The sequence below is a fragment of the Suncus etruscus genome, chromosome 4 (assembly GCF_024139225.1).
Source record: "Suncus etruscus isolate mSunEtr1 chromosome 4, mSunEtr1.pri.cur, whole genome shotgun sequence".
In the NCBI taxonomy this organism is placed as follows: domain Eukaryota; kingdom Metazoa; phylum Chordata; class Mammalia; order Eulipotyphla; family Soricidae; genus Suncus; species Suncus etruscus.
In genome coordinates, this window is record NC_064851.1 from 7,954,780 (window position 1) to 7,973,104 (window position 18,325).

The following is an 18,325-nucleotide window of genomic DNA, read 5'->3' on the forward strand; positions in this document are numbered from 1 at the left end:
CAGGGGTTACTCCTCCTGGCTGTCTGCTCAGAAATAGCTCCTGGCAGGCACGGGGGACCATATGGGACACTGGGATTCGAACCAACCACCTTTGGTCCTGGATCAGCTGCTTGCAAGGCAAACGCCGCTGTGCTATCTCTCCGGGCCCCAAGTTTTGTTCTTTTACAGGTAAATTTTGACAAATGTGTATTTAAAAAGTATTCCAGGGGCAAAGTGAATAGATAGCACTGTGGGTAGGGCATTTGCCTTGTATACAGCCAACTCGAGGTCAAACCCCAGCATCCAAATTCCCAGAGCTAGCCAGGAGTAATTTTTGAGCACAGAGCTGGAGTGATAATACACTGGGGTAGGCGTTTGCCTTTCATGTGGCTTCCCAGGTTCAAACCCTGGCATTCCAGATGGTCCCCAAGCACTGCCAGGATTGATTCCTGAGTGAAGATTCAGGTGTAGCTCAAAATCCAAAAAATAAACTATTCTAGGTTATACATGATATATCAATTTAAAGTATACATGGGTCATACTGGTTATTTGATTGGGATGCTAGCAGTGTACATAGTCTCCAGTTGTCTTCTACCCTCTGCTGAAGGGGACATGCTTAGTCTTAAACCCACCTGCCAAACCCAACCCCATTTATCTTCAGAAATTTGCCATGGCCACCAAAAGAATGTTTTTTTTTTTTTCTTTTGGTTGGTTGTTTGCTTTGCATCTTGAATTCTCATGGATTTTAAACCTACTTTCCTAGGGTTGCCCCCTACTAGACTTGGCACTTTCTTAGAGAACCGGGTGAATGACTTTTTGAGGCGACAGAATCATCCTGAGTCAGGAGAGGTCACTGTTCGGGTAGTTCATGCTTCTGACAAAACTGTGGAAGTCAAACCAGGCATGAAAGCAAGGTATGTAGAGATTCTGCTTTTCTTCTCTGGGTGACCCACAGTTGCTTGTACCTAATTATGGTTGCAGATCCTAATTTAATGGTGTCATTATGCCTTTTCTCTCAAATTAATTTCTTTAGGTTTGTGGATAGTGGTGAAATGGCGGAATCCTTTCCGTATCGAACCAAAGCCCTCTTTGCCTTTGAGGAGATTGATGGTGTCGACCTGTGCTTCTTTGGAATGCATGTCCAGGAGTATGGCTCTGATTGTCCACCACCCAACCAGAGGTACTAAGACTTCCCTTTATGAGAGGTCTTTGTCTTTAGTATGTGGTGAATACCGTGGGAAGAAAAGTACCGAGGAGTGTTATGTGCTTGGAGATAGTTTAATGAGCTGAGTGAGGGGCATTCTTTTAGCCAGGGGCAGTGTCAGGCACCTTGAAGACCCATCTCTGAGCTCTGAGCTGGAATAGCCCCCAGCTAAATATAACAGTGTCTAGGCAATTAAAGTATAGCACTTAAAATGTCTAATTCAGAAAATGGCCAAGTAGTAGTATAGCCTTACTTAGAGCTATCTAGTCCCAATCCTAGGCATCTCATCCCATATGGTCCCCCAGGTTCCCCAGTAGTTTCTGAATGCAGAGCCAGTAACTTCTCTGCATATCACTAGGAAGTATGGTCCAAAAATAAAGTGTTGCCTGAGACCGTTAGGGATCGAGAAGCTCATAAATCATATGCTCACTAATATACTTGAGTACTGAACTGTGTGACACTGATAAGCTGGAAAGAAAAAGCTGAGAGAACTAACATCACAAATGTGTCTTGAACACATTAAAAATATTTGTATCACTGTTATCCCTCTCTCTTTGGGATAGGCGAGTATACATATCATACCTTGATAGTGTTCACTTCTTCCGCCCTAAATGTTTGAGGACTGCAGTCTACCATGAAATTCTAATTGGATATTTGGAATACGTCAAGAAATTAGGGTAAGTGAATTTATAAATTGCCTTTTTTTTTTTAAAGCCAGTCAAATTGATCAGTGGGGGGTTTGTATATCAACTTTTGTGATACTAACGTTAAGTTCTGATAAACCACTGCCATCGGACCAGCCATAAGTGACCATTTTTGATTTAAAAATTAAGTTTAGGGCCAGAGATAGCATGGAGATAGAGCGTTTGCCTTGCATGCAGAAGGACTGTGGTTTAAATCCCGATGTCCCATATGGTCCCCCGATCCTGCCAGAAGTGATTTCTGAGTGTAGAGCCAGGAGTAACCCCTGAGCGCCACCGGGTGTGACCCATTTTAAAAAAAATTTAAGTTTAGTAGTATTAGGTGTAAGAGATACATTAATGAAAATATATAGCTTTTTGTCTAGTAAAACTATTCTCAAATGGTTGGAGAATCTCTGATGTTAATTTTGCCTTTAGAAAAAAGTGTGTTTTACCTTCATTGTATCGTCCTAGATTAATTTTGCTATTGTTAATTTGCTATCAAATAGTTTAATTTGAAGACTGATGGTATCTCTTTTATAACCAGAATTGTAGGCTTTGTTTGTTCGTATTTTACCCTATTAAAAAACAAACACTGAAACTGGGGAATGTGAAAATTGACTAGTCAGACTTGAAAAATAATACAGCAGTTGAGGTTTGACCTTGGAGGCAGAAATGGGGTAGTATAGCAGGTAGGGCATTTGCCTTGCTTACAGCCAGCCTCAGTTTGATCCCCACAGGAATGATCCCAACTCCAGGCATGGCCCAAATCCCCATCCCACCCCTAATGCTCCCCCTCTACCCAAATGAGCTTAACTTGGAGCAGGAGCAGCAGTACAGTGGGTAGGGTACTTGCTTTGCACATGACCGGTCTGAGTTCAATTCCCAGCACCAAGTTCCCAGGAGTGTATTCTTCGAATACAGTGAGGTGTTACTTGGGTACAGCCTGTGGATTATTGGGTCCTACAGTATTTATTTAGTCTTCTTTTTCCACTCTAGAGTGTGGTCTGGTTCTTGCTAAGGCAGGGCATTCATTCTCCAGTCTTCTCCCACTAAGCTACCTTCCTTCTTAGGAGCAGAAGGCTTGTGTGTTGGAATTCCTGGCTTGAGTGTTGTTATTCCTGAACCAGTTCTTACCCCCTTTCACTGTGTGGATTATTTCCTGCATCGACGTTTGCTTCCAGACCTACGTCTCTCCAGGTCCTGGTTTTGGAGTTCGAGGCTTCATTCTCACAGCCTACCCAGATTTGCTCCCCAGCACTGTGTGCGCGGTCAGTCCCCTGGGCACCGAGCCCTGAGCATTCCTGAGCACTGGCACAAATGCCGATACCACCCTACCCCAACCATGTTCTCAGATTTTGAAGGATTTACATTCTTGAGACTATTTACTACTTTACTTCTTAAGTTTTTCCCTGTTTTATTTTAACTCCTTCATTTTAAACCTACTTTTCCTTTGCAATGTAGCTTTGATTTTGTTCTATTTGTTTTCGGGCCACATGTGGTGCTTGGTTCTACTCATAGCTCTACATATTTCTCACAGAACCCAATGGTGACTTGGATCAACCTAGTTCTAGTGCATTACAGGGCACATTCTCCAGTGCCTTCCATTTTCAGTGGAAAAAACCAAGCCTTTTGGGGGGATTGTTTTGCTTTTTGCACCACACCCAGGAGTGCTCATTGGCTCTGCATTCAGGAATCACTCCTGGTAGTGCTTGGGGTACCAAATGGGATACTAGGGATTGAGCTTAGATCAGCTGTGTGCAAGGCAAAACTCCTTATCTGCCATGTTCTTTCGCCCAAAATATTTAAGTTTTTTTGTTTGTTTGTTTTTGGGCCACACCCGGCGGTGCTCAGGGGTTACTCCTGGCTGTCTGCTCAGAAATAGCTCCTGGCAGGCACGGGGGACCGTATGGGACACCGGGATTCAAACCAACCACCTTAGGTCCTGGATCGGCTGCTTGCAAGGCAAACACCGCTGTGCTATCTCTCTGGGCCCATATTTAAGGTTTTTAATCCATGCTCTAAAGATGGATGCAGGATCCATCATTAGCACTATTAACTAACATGGGCTGGTACACTTTTTTTTGAGGGGGATTTGTTGGTTTCTGTACTGATTCCACCTTCTGGTTTAAATGCAGTGTTTGTATAGTAGCTAGGGCACTTGACTTGCATGCAGCCTCCCTAGGTTTGATCACAGGCTTCCCATATGGTCACCGACTCCACCGTTACTGGTCTTAACACAGCCAGGTCTGGGCCAAAGACTATAAGTCAATAAAACCTAGTGTTCTTTCTTCCCTGGTGGATTATCTATTCACTTCTATGTTCTTTCCTTTATGTTGCTAGATACACAACAGGGCATATTTGGGCCTGTCCCCCAAGTGAAGGAGATGACTATATTTTCCATTGCCATCCTCCAGACCAGAAGATACCCAAGCCTAAGCGACTACAGGAATGGTATAAAAAGATGCTTGACAAGGCTGCATCTGAGAGAATTGTTCATGACTATAAGGTCAGCAGCTGTGGAGAACAGTGGAAAAATGGGTTTGCTGATGGAAAAGTACACCTGTTGTCACTGATTTGGGGGCCTGAGCTAGAGTATAGCGAGAATGAAGGTGGCAGGCCTTCATTCAATTCCCAGCACTACATATGTTCCTAAAGCCCCAGCAGGAGTGATCCCTGAATATAGCAGGGTATGGCCAAAAATAAAGCAGTACAATTTTCTATACTTTAATGACAGGATAATTTAGAAATGGCAGTTACTTTTGCATGAAGACAGACACCCAAATTTTTTACCTGACACTACTTACTCCATCTAAAGAATAGCTCCAAAGTGCCAGAGAGCGCTCAGACCATGCAGCATATATGAGAGCTTCACTTAGTCCCTGGAGTAACTTAAAGTCTCACCTCAAGTACTTCGCTACACAAACATGAGGGAAAATTGCTCGTTTGATTAAACAAATTTCTTGATTTATCTTAGGTTATGGAATGGAAAATGGAAGTAGATCAAATTATAGTCAAAGTTTCCAGGATTTGTTGTTTTTTAATACTGGGATGCTGGGACTAGGTGGCTGGGTGCACAATACTCACTTTGCTCTGGAATGTTGTGAATGTCCCTCTAACACTTCCTAGTTTGCACCACATATGGTTTTTTTTTTTTTTTTTTTTGGTTTTTGTTTTTGGTTTTTGGGCCACACCCGGCGGTGCTCCGGGCCCCACATAATGTTTATTTAAAGACAGCGAGTGACTTTAGTTCATGCGTCTAAATATTAGGCATGAGTTTAGCTTTATTTTACGTTTTCCTCCCGTGTAATCCTTAACTGTGATTGCTTCTCAACAATTGCCTTTAAAGAAATTTCTTTGCATATTTTCACAGGATATTTTTAAACAAGCTACTGAAGATCGATTAACAAGTGCCAAGGAATTGCCTTACTTTGAGGGTGATTTCTGGCCCAATGTTCTTGAAGAAAGCATTAAGGAACTTGAGCAGGAAGAGGAAGAACGAAAGCGGGAGGAAAACACAAGCAATGAGAGCACAGACGTAAGACTTTCCAACTTCTTCTGTGATTCTCATGTGTAATGCAGTAGTGAGCTAAACCTTTCATCTTCTTGAATCTTTGTGGGTCGAAGCTATAATGCAGGGATTTGATCTTGGTCATCACAGCACAGAGCCAGGGGAGCGCAGTTAGGTGTGGTGCCAAAACAAAAGCCCATGGGAAAGAAACTTTTGAATTGGAAAGAAGTCTTGGCAGCCTCTTTGGTTGAGGTTCTAAACATTTCAGCATCGATTGTAAAATTTCACCTCAACTCCTGCTTTTTTAACTCATATTTACAATACAAATCCAGTTCACAGCAGAACGTGGCTTTTGTTGAAAGAGATTGAGTATTAGCTCATTTTGCTGAGTATTTTTCCACTGTAGATCTGTGTTGTCCTCATTGAGGTCTGTTTATGCCTTTTGTCTAAAGACTCTAAAAAGAGTCCTTTATAGTGCTGTAAGTGAAAGTCAATGGTAGATTTTCCCCAGTTCTTTAAACACCACCCTACAGTAAAAGAAACCAAGATAGCTGGCTCCTCACTTCTATTCGGTCTTCACGTGTCCGCTTTTTGTTCCCTTTCCTCAAATCTGGGATAGATCAGTTTGAGGCATCTCCAGACCCATTAGAGAAATTTAATTGAAATGAAATTTATTTAATTTAAATTAAATGTGAAAATATAAATCATATTGGGGCTGGAGCAATATTGCAGGAGGAATTTCTGAGAGCAGAGACAGGAGTATCTCCTAATCATTGCTGGGTGTGGCCAAAAACAAAATGGAAGTTTGAATCAAAAATGTTTTTTGATTTTTGGGTCACACCCTGTGGTGCTCAGGGGTTACTCCTGGCTGTCTGCTCAGAAAATAGCTCCTGGCAGGCTTGGGGGACTATATGAGACACCGGGATTCGAACCAACCACCTTTGGTCCTGGATCGCTGCTTGCAAGGCAAACGCCGCTGTGCTATCTCTCTGGGCCCCTGAATCAAAAATGTTTAAAAATGGGTAGGGCATTTGCCTTGCACATGACTGATCAAGGACAGACCGGTCCAATCTCCTGGTTCCCATATGGTCCCCCAAGCCAGGACCAATTTCTGAGCACCGAGTCAGGATTACTAACCAAAGTGTCAACCAGGTGTGGCCCAAAAACCAAAAAGAAAGAAAGAAAGAGGAAAACAGCTAAATAGAAGGGCTCTGGCTGCTAAATAGGGGAATGAAGATGGCTCAGTGGGCCCATGTGCTTGCCTTTTAGGTCATTGGACCACCCCAGGTTAGAACCCCCAGGCACTGGGGGGTGGGGAGGGCCGAACTGTCCCACCACTTCCCAAAAGATTATCATCCAAAAAAAGTAGTAATGTCTTTTATGCCATATACTAATTGTTTTTCCAGATCACTTCTTAACATTTCTTTGATCTTTTTTTCTAAACTTAAGGTGACAAAGGGAGACAGCAAAAATGCAAAGAAAAAGAATAATAAGAAAACCAGTAAAAACAAAAGCAGCTTGAGTCGGGGCAATAAGAAGAAGCCTGGCATGCCCAACGTGTCCAATGATCTCTCACAGAAATTGTATGCAACCATGGAGAAACACAAAGAGGTAAGTCAGGTGCAGCCTCCAAGACAGGACAAACAGGGACAGAGTTGCTTTAAAAACTCCCTCTAGGATCCGGAGAGATAGCACAGCGGCGTTTGCCTTGCAAGCAGCCGATCCAGGACCTAAGGTGGGTTGGTTTGAATCCCATTGCCCCATATGGTCCCCCATTCCTGCCAGGAGCTATTTCTGAGCAGATAGCCAGGAATAACCCCTGAGCATCGCCGGGTGTGGGTGCCCCCCCCAAAAAAAAAAAAAGCCATCCATATTGTCAATATTTGTGTTTATGGTAAGATTACCTGGTCACTTGAAATTCAGTAGGAAGAAATTATTTCAGCAGTTTGAGGGAAGAAAAGAGGCTTGGTAGAGAATAGCAAATGTTAAGTTTGAATGAGATGTGTTTAAAGTAAAGATGATGGGTGGATTATGTCTCAAGATTTTAAGTGTAGGGGCCTGAGAGATAGCACAGTGGTAGGACATTTGCCTTGCATGCAGGAGGACGGTGGTTTGATTCCGGGCATCCCATATGGTCCCACAGCCTGCAGGGGATGATTTCCGAACATAGAGCCTGGGGTAGCCCAAGTGCTGCTGGGTGTGACCCAAAAACAAAAGATTTTAAGTATAGTTTGGTCCTTTTCTGTGAGGTCCTGATTAAGGGGTTACTCCTATCTGTTCTCAGGATTCACTTCTTTGGGCTTCTGGACATCCAAGGCAAGTACCCTACTTGCTGTCCTATCACTCTGGATCTTAGATGGTCTGATTTTTATGATCTTATTGAGTATTTTGTTTTGTTTTGTTTTTATAAATTTCTTTTTTTGTGGGGCCGGAGAGATAGCATAGAGGTAAGGTGTTTGCTTTGCATGCAGATGATCAGTGGTTTGAATCCCAGCGTCCCATGTGGTGGTTCGACTCACGGCATCCCATATGGTCCCCTGAGCTTGCAAGGAGCGATTTCTGAGCATAGAGCCAGGAGTAACCCTGAGTGCTGCTGGGTATGACCCAAAAAAAACAAAACAAAACAAAATTTTCTTTGTTTTTGGGCCACACTCCTGGCTATCTGCTCAGAAATCTCTCCTGGCATGGCCACGGGGACCATATGGAGTGCCAGGATTCCAACCACCATTGGTCCTGTCTCGGCTTTCAAGGCAAACGCCCTACCGCTATTTCTCTGATCCCTTTTATAAATATTTTTATCTAAGTACCATGATTACAAGCGTGTTTGTAGTTGGGTTTTAGTTACATAAAAGAAACCCCCCTGGGCCCGGAGAGATAGCACAGCAGCATTTGACTTGCAAGCAGCCGATCCAGGACCAAAGGTGATTGGTTCGAATCCTGGTGTCCCACATGGTCCCCCGTGCCTGCCAGGAGCTATTTCTGAGCAGACAGCCAGAGTAACCCCTGAGCACTGCCGGGTGTGGCCCAAAAAAAAAAAAAAGCACCCCCTTCACCTGTGTAACATTCCAACCACCAATGCCTTCCATCTCTCTACTCCACGTTATTGAGTGTTTGTATGTGAGTTTTAAAGGTTTTTGGCCTCATTCATTGATTTTTTTTTTTTTTAAATACCCGGAAATTAACTTCTGGTGAGCTTAGGGGATCTTAGAGAGTAAAATGGATTTAATCTTTCAGCTGCTTTTCAGGGAATCTCCCTAACTGTTGTATACTCTCTGCCCCTTTATTAAATAAGTATTCTTCATTATTCAGGAGATTGGCTTATTAGGTATTCTTCCTTTGTTTCAAACCACAGACCTAAAAATTCCATGCACCACTCCACTTTGTCTGCAGTAGAACTAGAAAAGTAGAAAGACTTAAGTTTTGTGAGATAGCTGAAGAAGTAGAGCTGTGGGCAGAGTAATGTAGAACAGGTACTTCTTGTTCATGGGTCCAAGTCAGTTTCATTCCCCCAGCTTCCCAGGTGGTCACTCCTTAGAGCCTCCCCACTAGATAGAAGGCTTATAACTCTGAATACAGCTGTGTGTGTCAGGGGAAAGGGCAAAGCAGTCAAGCTCGAACCTCAGATGTTCTGGTCCCAGTTCCACGTGGCTAGATCTCTGGGTGTAGCCTGTTTTAAAAAATCATAAATGGGGCCCGGAGAGATAGCACAGCGGCGTTTGCCTTGTAAGCAGCCGATCCAGGACCAAAGGTGGTTGGTTCAAATCCCGGTGTCCCATATGGTCCCCCATGCCTGCCAGGAGCTACTTCTGAGCAGACAGCCAGGAGTAACCCCTGAGCACCGCCGGGTGTGGCCCAAAAACCAAAAAAAAAAAAATCATAAATGGAGCATCGGAGTGATAGCACAGTGGGGAAGGACAGTTGCCTTGCATGCGGCAAACCCAGATTTGATCCCTGACTTTCCATATAGCCCCCCTCCCCCATCCTTCCAGGAGTATCCCCTGAGTGTTGCCATATATGGCCCCAAAACCAAAAACCATAAAGGGAGTCATACATTGAATGTGAACTGGAAAAATCAGGAATGCACTTGTATGTAACCCACTCTCTGGGAAATTAAAACTTTAAACTTATTATAGTTCATTTGTAGCAGAATTGGGTTTGTTGTTCCTCCCCAGTTGGCCGCATGCAAGGCAAATGACCTACTGCTGTGCTATCTCCCTGGTCCTGCTTAGGCAGGGGTGGCGAACAAGTTCGAAACAAAGAGCCAAAATTTTAAACTGTGAGAGTCAGAGAGCCACACCACACAGTGACCTTCCAAAACAGACACTCACACAAAAGCATATAATCTTAACAATAATATATTAAACACATAAGAGACAAAGAGCCACATTCATGCGGCTTGAGAGCCGCGTGTTCGCCACCCCTGTTCTTAGGTGTTTAAGGTCTGACTTAGAATTTCAAGGCTGCTGTCTTGAAAATATTTTTAAAAAAATTTGGTGGATAGGGGTGTCCACACCAGGCAGCGCTCAGGAGTTACTCCTGGCTCTATGCTCAGATCGCTCCTGTAAGGCTCAGGACCATATGGGATGCCAGGATTCGAACCACTGATCTCCTGCATGCAAGGCAAACCTCCATGCTATCTCCGACCCCTAAAATTTTTTTTCTTTCATTTTCAGACTTAAAATAATCTTTTTTTTTTTTTTTTCTTTTTTGGTTTTTGGGTCACACCTGGCGGTGCTCAGGGGTTACTCCTGGCTGTCTGCTCAGAAATAGCTCCTGGCAGCGTGGCAGGCATGGGGGACCATATGGGACACCGGGATTCGAACCAACCACCTTTGGTCCTGGATTTTCAGACTTAAAATAATCTAAGATAAAGGGCCCGGAGAGATAGCACAGCGGCGTTTGCCTTGCAAACAGCCAATCCTGGACCAAAGGTGGTTGGTTCGAATCCCGGTGTCCCATATGGTCCCCCGTGCCTGCCAGGAGCTATTTCTGAGCAGACAGCCAGGAGTAACCCCTGAGCACTGCCGGGTGTGGCCCAAAAACCAAAAAAAAAAAAAAAAATCTAAGATAAACATGTGAGAGATTTAGTATAAGTCATTATGAACTTAGTGATTTAGTTTAAAAATAAAGAGGGGCCAAAGCAATACCGGAGCAGTAGGTTATTTGTCTTGCGTGTGGCCGACCCCAGACAGACCCTGCTTCGATTGACTACATCCTATATGGTCTCCTGTTGAATGGTGGGTTGTGTGTTCCACAATCCCCAGATGAGGGAGAGGGATTCCCATGCCCCCTGTCCAGGTAGACAAGAGATGCAGATTCATCTGGTAGCAACTCCAATGCAGGAAATAAACCAACACAATTGGAAGGTATGGCAGGAGGCAAAAGGCCAGCAGAGAGCCAGGAGTCATCTTTTTTTTTTTCTTTTTGGGGTCACACCTGGTGGTGCTCAGGGATTACTCCTGGCTGTCTGCTCAGAAATAGCTCCTGGCAGGCACAGGGGACCATATGGGACACCGGGATTTGAACCAACCACCTTAGGTCCTGGGCCGGATGTTTGCCTTTCATACAACTGAAGTTTGATTCTCAACACACAACCAACCGTATTGGTCACCTGAGCACCACTAGGTGTGGAGCACCTCCTCCCACATAGATGATTCCTAATCAATCATCTGTTAGGAATTAGGGTCTAAGGTTGTGAATTTGGGGAAAAGCCTGTATTAGCATACCTTGGGTGCTCATCAGTGGTTGCGATTGATAGAATGGTCTCGTTTGTTCCTTGTATGGATATATGGTTTCAGAACCCAGAACCTACTACTACTCGCAGTGCAGCAAATTTTTATTATTGTTTTCCTCTGAAGCTTTTTTTTTGTTTGTTTTGGCTTTGGGGTCACACCCAGCAGCAGCTCAGGGGTTACTCCTAGCTCTACGCTCAGAAATTCCTCCTGGCAGACTTGGGGACCATATGGGATGCCAGGATTTGAACCATTGTCCTTCTGCATGCAAGGCAAACACCCTACCTCCATGCTATCTTTTTGGCCCTCCTTTGTTGATTTTTATAAAAAAAATGTTTGCATGTGGCCAAAGTCCCAGTTCTACTCATGACTCCCCAAAAGCAACCCTGAACACTGCCAGTGTAGCCCAAAGACAAAAAAATTTCTGGCACTTAGTTTCTTTGTCTCCATTCTGTGTCCTTTTCTTTTGTAAGTGATTTTTATCCTAATCAGAAATAATTAGGCAGAGTGATAGCACAGTGGTGCAGTGCTTGCTTGTAGTCCACCCGGGATGGACCAGTTGATTCCTGGCATCCAAGCCTGCCTGAAGCAATTTCTCAGCACAAAGCCATAAGTATCCCGAGTGCTGCCGGATGAGGCCCAAAATCAAAAGAGTCTCCACTGATAATGCTTTACTACTAGTGTTCCTGAGCCCGTGGAAGGCCCATTTGTTTTAGTGTACACCAGATTTGTTTTGTTTTGTTTTTTTGTTTTTTTGTGCCACACCTGGTGGTGCTCAGGGGTTACTCCTGGCTATCTGCTCAGAAATAGCTCCTGGCAGACACGGGGGACCGTATGGGACGCCAGGATTTGAACCAACTACCTTAGGTTCTGGGTCGGCTGCTTGCAAGGCAAAGACCTCTGTGCTATCTCTCCAGCCCCCACTAGATAAATTTTAAATGTAAGGACAGGACCCGCTTGCCAAAGCCTTATGCTGCTGTTCATAGGGAGTAATGCTAATCCAGAGTTTTCAGACAGAAACTGGTTACTTTCAGCTTTCCACCTCCACCGTTTTTTTTTCCCCTCAAATTTGGAAAATCGTCGCACCATACCCTTACCTTCATTTAGATCTACCATTCGGTATTATTTTTCCCATATTATCTCTCATAGATCACACACTTAAATTACCACATGGTTTCACACTGGAAAGTATCCAGTGCCACCATGTGAAGCCTGTGCCAGTTGTCATTGGTGTAGGATCAGCTGTGTTTGTTGTTTGTCTCACTTGTTTCCTTTTGGGTACAGTGAGCCATGAATCACATCTTTAAAGTAGAACAGTTGGATGCCAGATGTTTACTGTGCCTGTGGCTCAACCTGACTTAATTCATTCACTTTTGGAAGAAATGACTTGAGTCAGAAAGGTGAATTGGGTGTTGCTCTGGGCCCGTGTTTCTGAGTCTCTGGATTTGTGGCATCAGTGGAGGAGGAGAGGCCGTTGTGACCTTGTCCTGGGGCCGAGCAGCAGATGCCACAGGCTCACCACGATGGTCTGTTTTGCAGGTCTTCTTTGTCATCCGTCTCACCTCTAGCCCTAATGCCAATTCCATGCCTCCCATTGTTGACCCGGACCCCCTCATTCCCTGTGACCTGATGGACGGGCGGGATGCCTTCCTCACTCTGGCCCGCGACAAGCACTTGGAGTTCTCTTCACTGCGAAGGGCACAGTGGTCCACCATGTGCATGCTGGTAGAGCTCCACACCCAGAGCCAGGACCGCTTCGTCTACACCTGCAACGAGTGCAAGCACCATGTAGAGACACGCTGGCACTGTACTGTCTGCGAGGTGAGCGTCTTCTGCACCGCGGTAGAGGTTGGTTGGTGCTGGCATTGGGCAGTTTTGACAGCCTAAGAGCTGAGACCTAGGTACATGGAGACTTTCTCGGTCAGCTCCCTTTGGCAAGTACCTAAGATGGGGGTATAAGGGCTGGCACCATAAAGGGTCGTTTGAGTTAACCCGCACCTGTTTTTCTGCCCCTCAGGACTATGACTTGTGTATCACCTGCTATAACACTAAGAACCACGACCACAAGATGGAAAAGCTCGGCCTAGGCCTGGACGACGAGAGCAACAACCAACAGGCTGTAGCCACACAGAGCCCGGGCGACTCGCGCCGCCTCAGCATCCAGCGCTGCATCCAGTCTCTGGTGCATGCCTGCCAGTGCCGCAATGCCAACTGCTCGCTGCCATCCTGCCAGAAGATGAAGCGCGTGGTGCAGCACACCAAGGGTTGCAAGCGGAAAACCAATGGCGGTTGCCCCATCTGCAAGCAGCTCATCGCCCTCTGCTGCTACCATGCCAAGCACTGCCAGGAAAACAAGTGTCCGGTGCCCTTCTGCTTAAATATCAAGCAGAAGCTCCGGCAGCAGCAGCTACAGCACCGGCTTCAGCAGGCCCAGATGCTGCGCAGGAGGATGGCCAGTATGCAGCGCACGGGGGTGGTCGGGCAGCAGCAGGGCCTGCCCTCCCCCACCCCTGCCACGCCAACCACGCCTACTGCACAGCAGCCAACCACCCCCCAGACACCGCAGCCTCCCCCTGCGCAGCCACAGCCCACTCCTCCCAATAGCATGCCGCCCTACATGCCCAGGACTCAAGCAGCTGTCCCTGTGTCCCAGGGGAAGGCGCCAGGCCAGGTGACCCCACCAACGCCTCCTCAAACTGCACAGCCACCCCTTCCGGGTCCCCCACCAGCAGCGGTAGAAATGGCCATGCAGATTCAGCGAGCAGCAGAGACACAGCGCCAGATGGCCCAGGTGCAGATCTTCCAAAGGCCCATCCAGCACCAGATGCCGCAGATGGCCCCCATGGCCCCCATGGGCATGAACCCACCACCCATGGCCAGAGGTCCCAGCGGGCATTTGGAAGCGGGGATGGGACCTGCAGGGATGCAGCAGCAGCCACCTTGGGCCCAGGGAGGACTGCCTCAAGCCCAGCCACTCCAGTCCGGAATGCCACGGCCAGCGATGATGTCTGTGTCCCAGCATGGGCAGCCTTTGAACATGGCTCCGCAGCCAGGACTGGGCCAGGTTGGCATGAACCCCCTAAAGACAGGCACTGTGTCTCAACAAGCCTTACAGAACCTTCTGCGGACTCTCAGGTCTCCCAGCTCGCCCCTACAGCAGCAACAGGTGCTCAGTATTCTTCATGCCAACCCCCAGCTGTTGGCTGCGTTCATCAAGCAGCGGGCTGCCAAGTATGCCAACTCGAATCCACAGCCCCTCCCTGGGCAGCCTGGCCTGCCCCAGGGCCAGCCTGGGCTGCAGCCTCCGGCCATGCCCGCGCAGCAGGGTGTCCACTCCAGTCCCACCATGCAAAACATGAACCCTATGCAGGCAGGTGTCCCCCGCGCTGGCCTGCCCCCACAGCCCCCACAACAGCAGCTGCAGCCGCCCATGGGTGGTCTGAGCCCCCAGGCACAGCAGATGAACATGAACCACGGCGCCATGCCCTCGCAGTTCCGGGACATCCTGAGACGGCAGCAGCAGCCAGGGGCAGGCCCAGGCCTCGGTCCTGGGATGGCCAACCACAGCCAGTTTCAGCAGCCCCAAGGTGTGGGCTACTCCCCACAGCAGCAGCAGCAGCAGCAGCGATTGCAGCACCACATGCAGCAGATGCAGCAGGGCAGCATGGGACAGATGGGCCAGCTCCCCCAGGCCTTGGCAGGAGACGCGGGCAGTCTACAGGCCTATCAGCAGCGACTCCTCCAGCAGCAAATGGGGTCGCCTGCTCAGCCCAACCCCATGAGTCCCCAACAGCACATGCTCCCAAACCAGGCCCAGTCACCGCACCTGCAAGGCCAGCAGATCCCGTCTCTTTCCAATCAAGTGCGCTCTCCTCAGCCTGTCCCTTCACCGCGGCCACAATCCCAGCCCCCCCACTCCAGCCCTTCCCCAAGGATGCAACCGCAACCTTCTCCACACCACGTCTCCCCACAGACCAGTTCCCCACACCCCGGACTAGTAGCTGCCCAGGCCAATCCTATGGAACAAGGGCATTTTGCCAGCCCGGACCAGAATTCTATGCTTTCTCAGCTTGCTAACAATCCAGGCATGGCAAACCTCCATGGTGCAAGTGCCACGGACCTGGGCCTCAGCACCGAGAACTCAGACTTGAATCCGAACCTTTCACAGAGTACACTAGACATACACTAGAGACACCTTGTAGTATTTTGGGAGCAAAAAAGTTATTTTCTCTTAATAAGACTTTTTGTACTGAAAACAATTTTTTGAATCTTTCTTAGCCTAAATGACAATTTTCCTTGGAACATATAAGGACTGCATTAGGTCTGTTTGTGGTTAAAACAAACATGCAAGAGAACCTGAGGGACGATAGATTACAAAGAATATATTTTTGTTATGGCTGGTTCCTCTCAGCCTTTTTTTTCCCTTGTGTGTGTGGTTCAAGTGTGCACTGGGAGGAGGCTGAGGTCTGTGATGCCAACCACATGCTCCTGCCTTGCACCTCCAATAGGTTTTATTATTTTTTTTAAATTAATGAAAATATGTAATATTAATAGTTATTATTTACTGGTGCAGATGGTTGACATTTTTCCCTGTTTTCCTCACTTTATTGAATAGTTAAAAAAAAGAACATTTCTAAAACCAGAGGACAAAAGGGGTTAATGTTACTTTAAAATTACATTCTATATATATAAATATATATATATATAAATATATATTAAAATACCGATTTTTTTCTCTGGGTGCAAAGATGTTCATTCTTTTTAAGATGTAAAAAAAAAAAAAAAAGGAGAAAAAAAAATCCCCTTTCCTCCCCAAGTCAACTTTTGTGCTCCAGAAAATTTTCTATTCCTTAAGTCTTGAGCGTAAAAACTTCAAGTATTAAAATAATTTGTACATGTAGAGTGACACGACTTTTTCAAACTATACAGGGGCAGCTGCCAAATTGATGTATTATATATTGTGGTTCTGTTTCTTGAAAGATTTTTCGTTATTTTTACATCTAACAGGAAAAAAAAATTAAAAAGAGGGTAAGAAACGATTCCAGTGGAGTGATTTTTAACATGCAAAATGTCCCTGGGGTTTCTTCTTTGCTTGCTTTCTTCTTCCTTACTTGCCTCCCACCCGACCCCCAAAACACCATACTTTCTGTAAAACTTGAAAATAGAAAGCAAAAACCCTCAACTGTTGTAAATCATGCAATTAAAATTGATTACTTATAAATATGAACTTCGGATCACTGTATAGACTGTTAAATTTGATTTCTTATTACCTATTGTTAAATAAACTGTGTGAAGACAGAAATGATGGGTCTCTTGTTTTTTTGTTGACTGTTGGTTTTTGGGCCACACCCAGCGGTGCTCAGGGGGTTACTCCTGGCTATCTGCTCAGAAATAGCTCCTGGCAGGCACGGGGGACCATATGGAACACCGGGATTCGAACCAACCACCTTTGGTCCTGGATCGGCTGCTTGCAAGGCAAACGCCGCTGTGCTATCTCTCCGGGCCCTGCATAGTCATTATTATACTATGATATATATGTAGTATATTCAGAGAAAGAAATAGGCTCTAGCTCACAGCCTCCCTCTTTGATAAAATGAGTTAATATTCAGATTGTTGTTGGTTTGTTAAGTGCAAAATAGCACGGTACTGGGAGGAGAAGTGGGCACGGGAGCTCTTGAGTACTAAATCTCAGGGCTGTTCCTTGCAATGTTCGGCCAAAATTTTATTTTCTGAGCCTACCAGTAGTCAGGGGACTATGTAGTGCCTGGAGTCAAACTTGGCTCTTTGCGTTTCCTGTAGCTTCAGACATCTTCATCTACAGAACCTAAATAGATGGTCTTGCTGTTTTACCTTTTGTGTGTGTGTATATTTTTGGGTCACACCCGACAGTGCTCAGGGTTCCTCCTGGCTCTACGCTCAGAAATCGCTCCTGGCAGGCTAGGGGGACCAGATGGGATGCCGGGATTCAAACCACTGTCCTGCATGCAAGGCAAACGCCCCACCTCCATGCTCTCTCTCTGACTCCAGCTATTTTATCTCTTAAGTGAATGAGAACTCAAGGGCTCAGGTCTGCATCTGGGGAGATGGCTTAAAGAACTTGATACTGCATGATTAATGATCCTCAAGCACAGCCATATGTCCACTGTGCCTTTCCCTAAATAAAACGGGGTTAGATCAAAGGCATACATCTTGGAAACTATCATTGGCTTTCCTTGGTTCCATCCCTGGTACCCCCGTAATAGTCCCCCGAGCACAGCTGTATGTGGCCCAGTATCAAGTCCATTCTGTGTCAGGATTAAGCTCTGAGCACCACCAAACTCCATCACCCAAAAGATTTAATTTCCCTAAAGCCAGCCAGGCGTGACCCCTGGAGTACCACCAGATGAGACCCATAAACACCGTTTGAGGAAACATGCACAGCCCAGAAAGTACCACAGTAAGTAAAAGGTCCTCTGCGTTTCTCCAAATCCTTTCCTCTGCTATAAAGCTTTGAAGGGGACCTCAGGGATCATGACTGGCAGCACCTGGGGGTACTGAGGATTGAGACGATACAAAGCAAATGCTTTAACCCCTGTACTTACTTGCTGGACCCCAAAATATCTTGTTGAAGTATGGAGGATTCGCAGCTTGAGGAACCATGTAGGATGCTGGAAATTGAACCTGGTTGGCCTTAGGCAAGGCAAGCAGGGTCTTTGATTCCCAAAGCTGCTTGGCCCCTTAGCAGAACTGGGCTCATGCAGCAATAAAGCTCTGTAAGTTTTTGTTTTTTGGGGTCACACCCAGCAGCACTCAGAGGTTACTCCTGGTTCTATACTTAGAAATCGCTCCTGGCAGGGGAACTATATGAGATGCCGGGATTTGAACCACCGTCCTTCTGCATGCAAGGCAAACGTCCTACCTTCATGCTATCTCCGGCTTCTATAAAAAAATTTTTTTAAGTATACTACCTGATGGATAGTTCAACAGAATAGGATTGATATTCCAGAATTAAATGCATATGTTTACTTGATTTGAGGGAAAGTGGGTTGGACTCAACAGAAATAAAAAAAAATTTTTTTAACAAATAGTGCTGGGACATCTAAATTCCTCGTTCAATGGAATAAAGTTGAGGATCAGAGTGATAACACAGCAGGAAGGGTGTTTTTGTTTACTTTGCACGCAACCAACTTTGGTTCGATTACGACCATCCCATATGCTCCCAAGCACTACCAGGTATAAC

At 46.1% G+C, this 18,325-nt stretch overlaps 1 protein-coding gene across 2 annotated transcripts in view; it reads left to right on the forward strand.

The window, feature by feature from the left end:
• EP300 (E1A binding protein p300) overlaps nucleotides 1-15,715 on the forward strand; it is an 85,280-nt gene extending 69,565 nt beyond the window's left edge. For both annotated transcript variants that reach the window (XM_049771527.1, XM_049771528.1), the window contains 8 exons: nucleotides 743-893; nucleotides 1,013-1,159; nucleotides 1,747-1,860; nucleotides 4,207-4,372; nucleotides 5,237-5,401; nucleotides 6,824-6,985; nucleotides 12,646-12,927; nucleotides 13,124-15,715. In XM_049771527.1, coding sequence (XP_049627484.1) covers nucleotides 743-893; nucleotides 1,013-1,159; nucleotides 1,747-1,860; nucleotides 4,207-4,372; nucleotides 5,237-5,401; nucleotides 6,824-6,985; nucleotides 12,646-12,927; nucleotides 13,124-15,295 — 3,359 coding nt within the window. In that variant the 3' untranslated portion in view covers nucleotides 15,296-15,715. The remainder of the gene's footprint in view (nucleotides 1-742; nucleotides 894-1,012; nucleotides 1,160-1,746; nucleotides 1,861-4,206; nucleotides 4,373-5,236; nucleotides 5,402-6,823; nucleotides 6,986-12,645; nucleotides 12,928-13,123) is intronic.
• The last annotated feature ends 2,610 nt before the right edge of the window (nucleotides 15,716-18,325 follow it).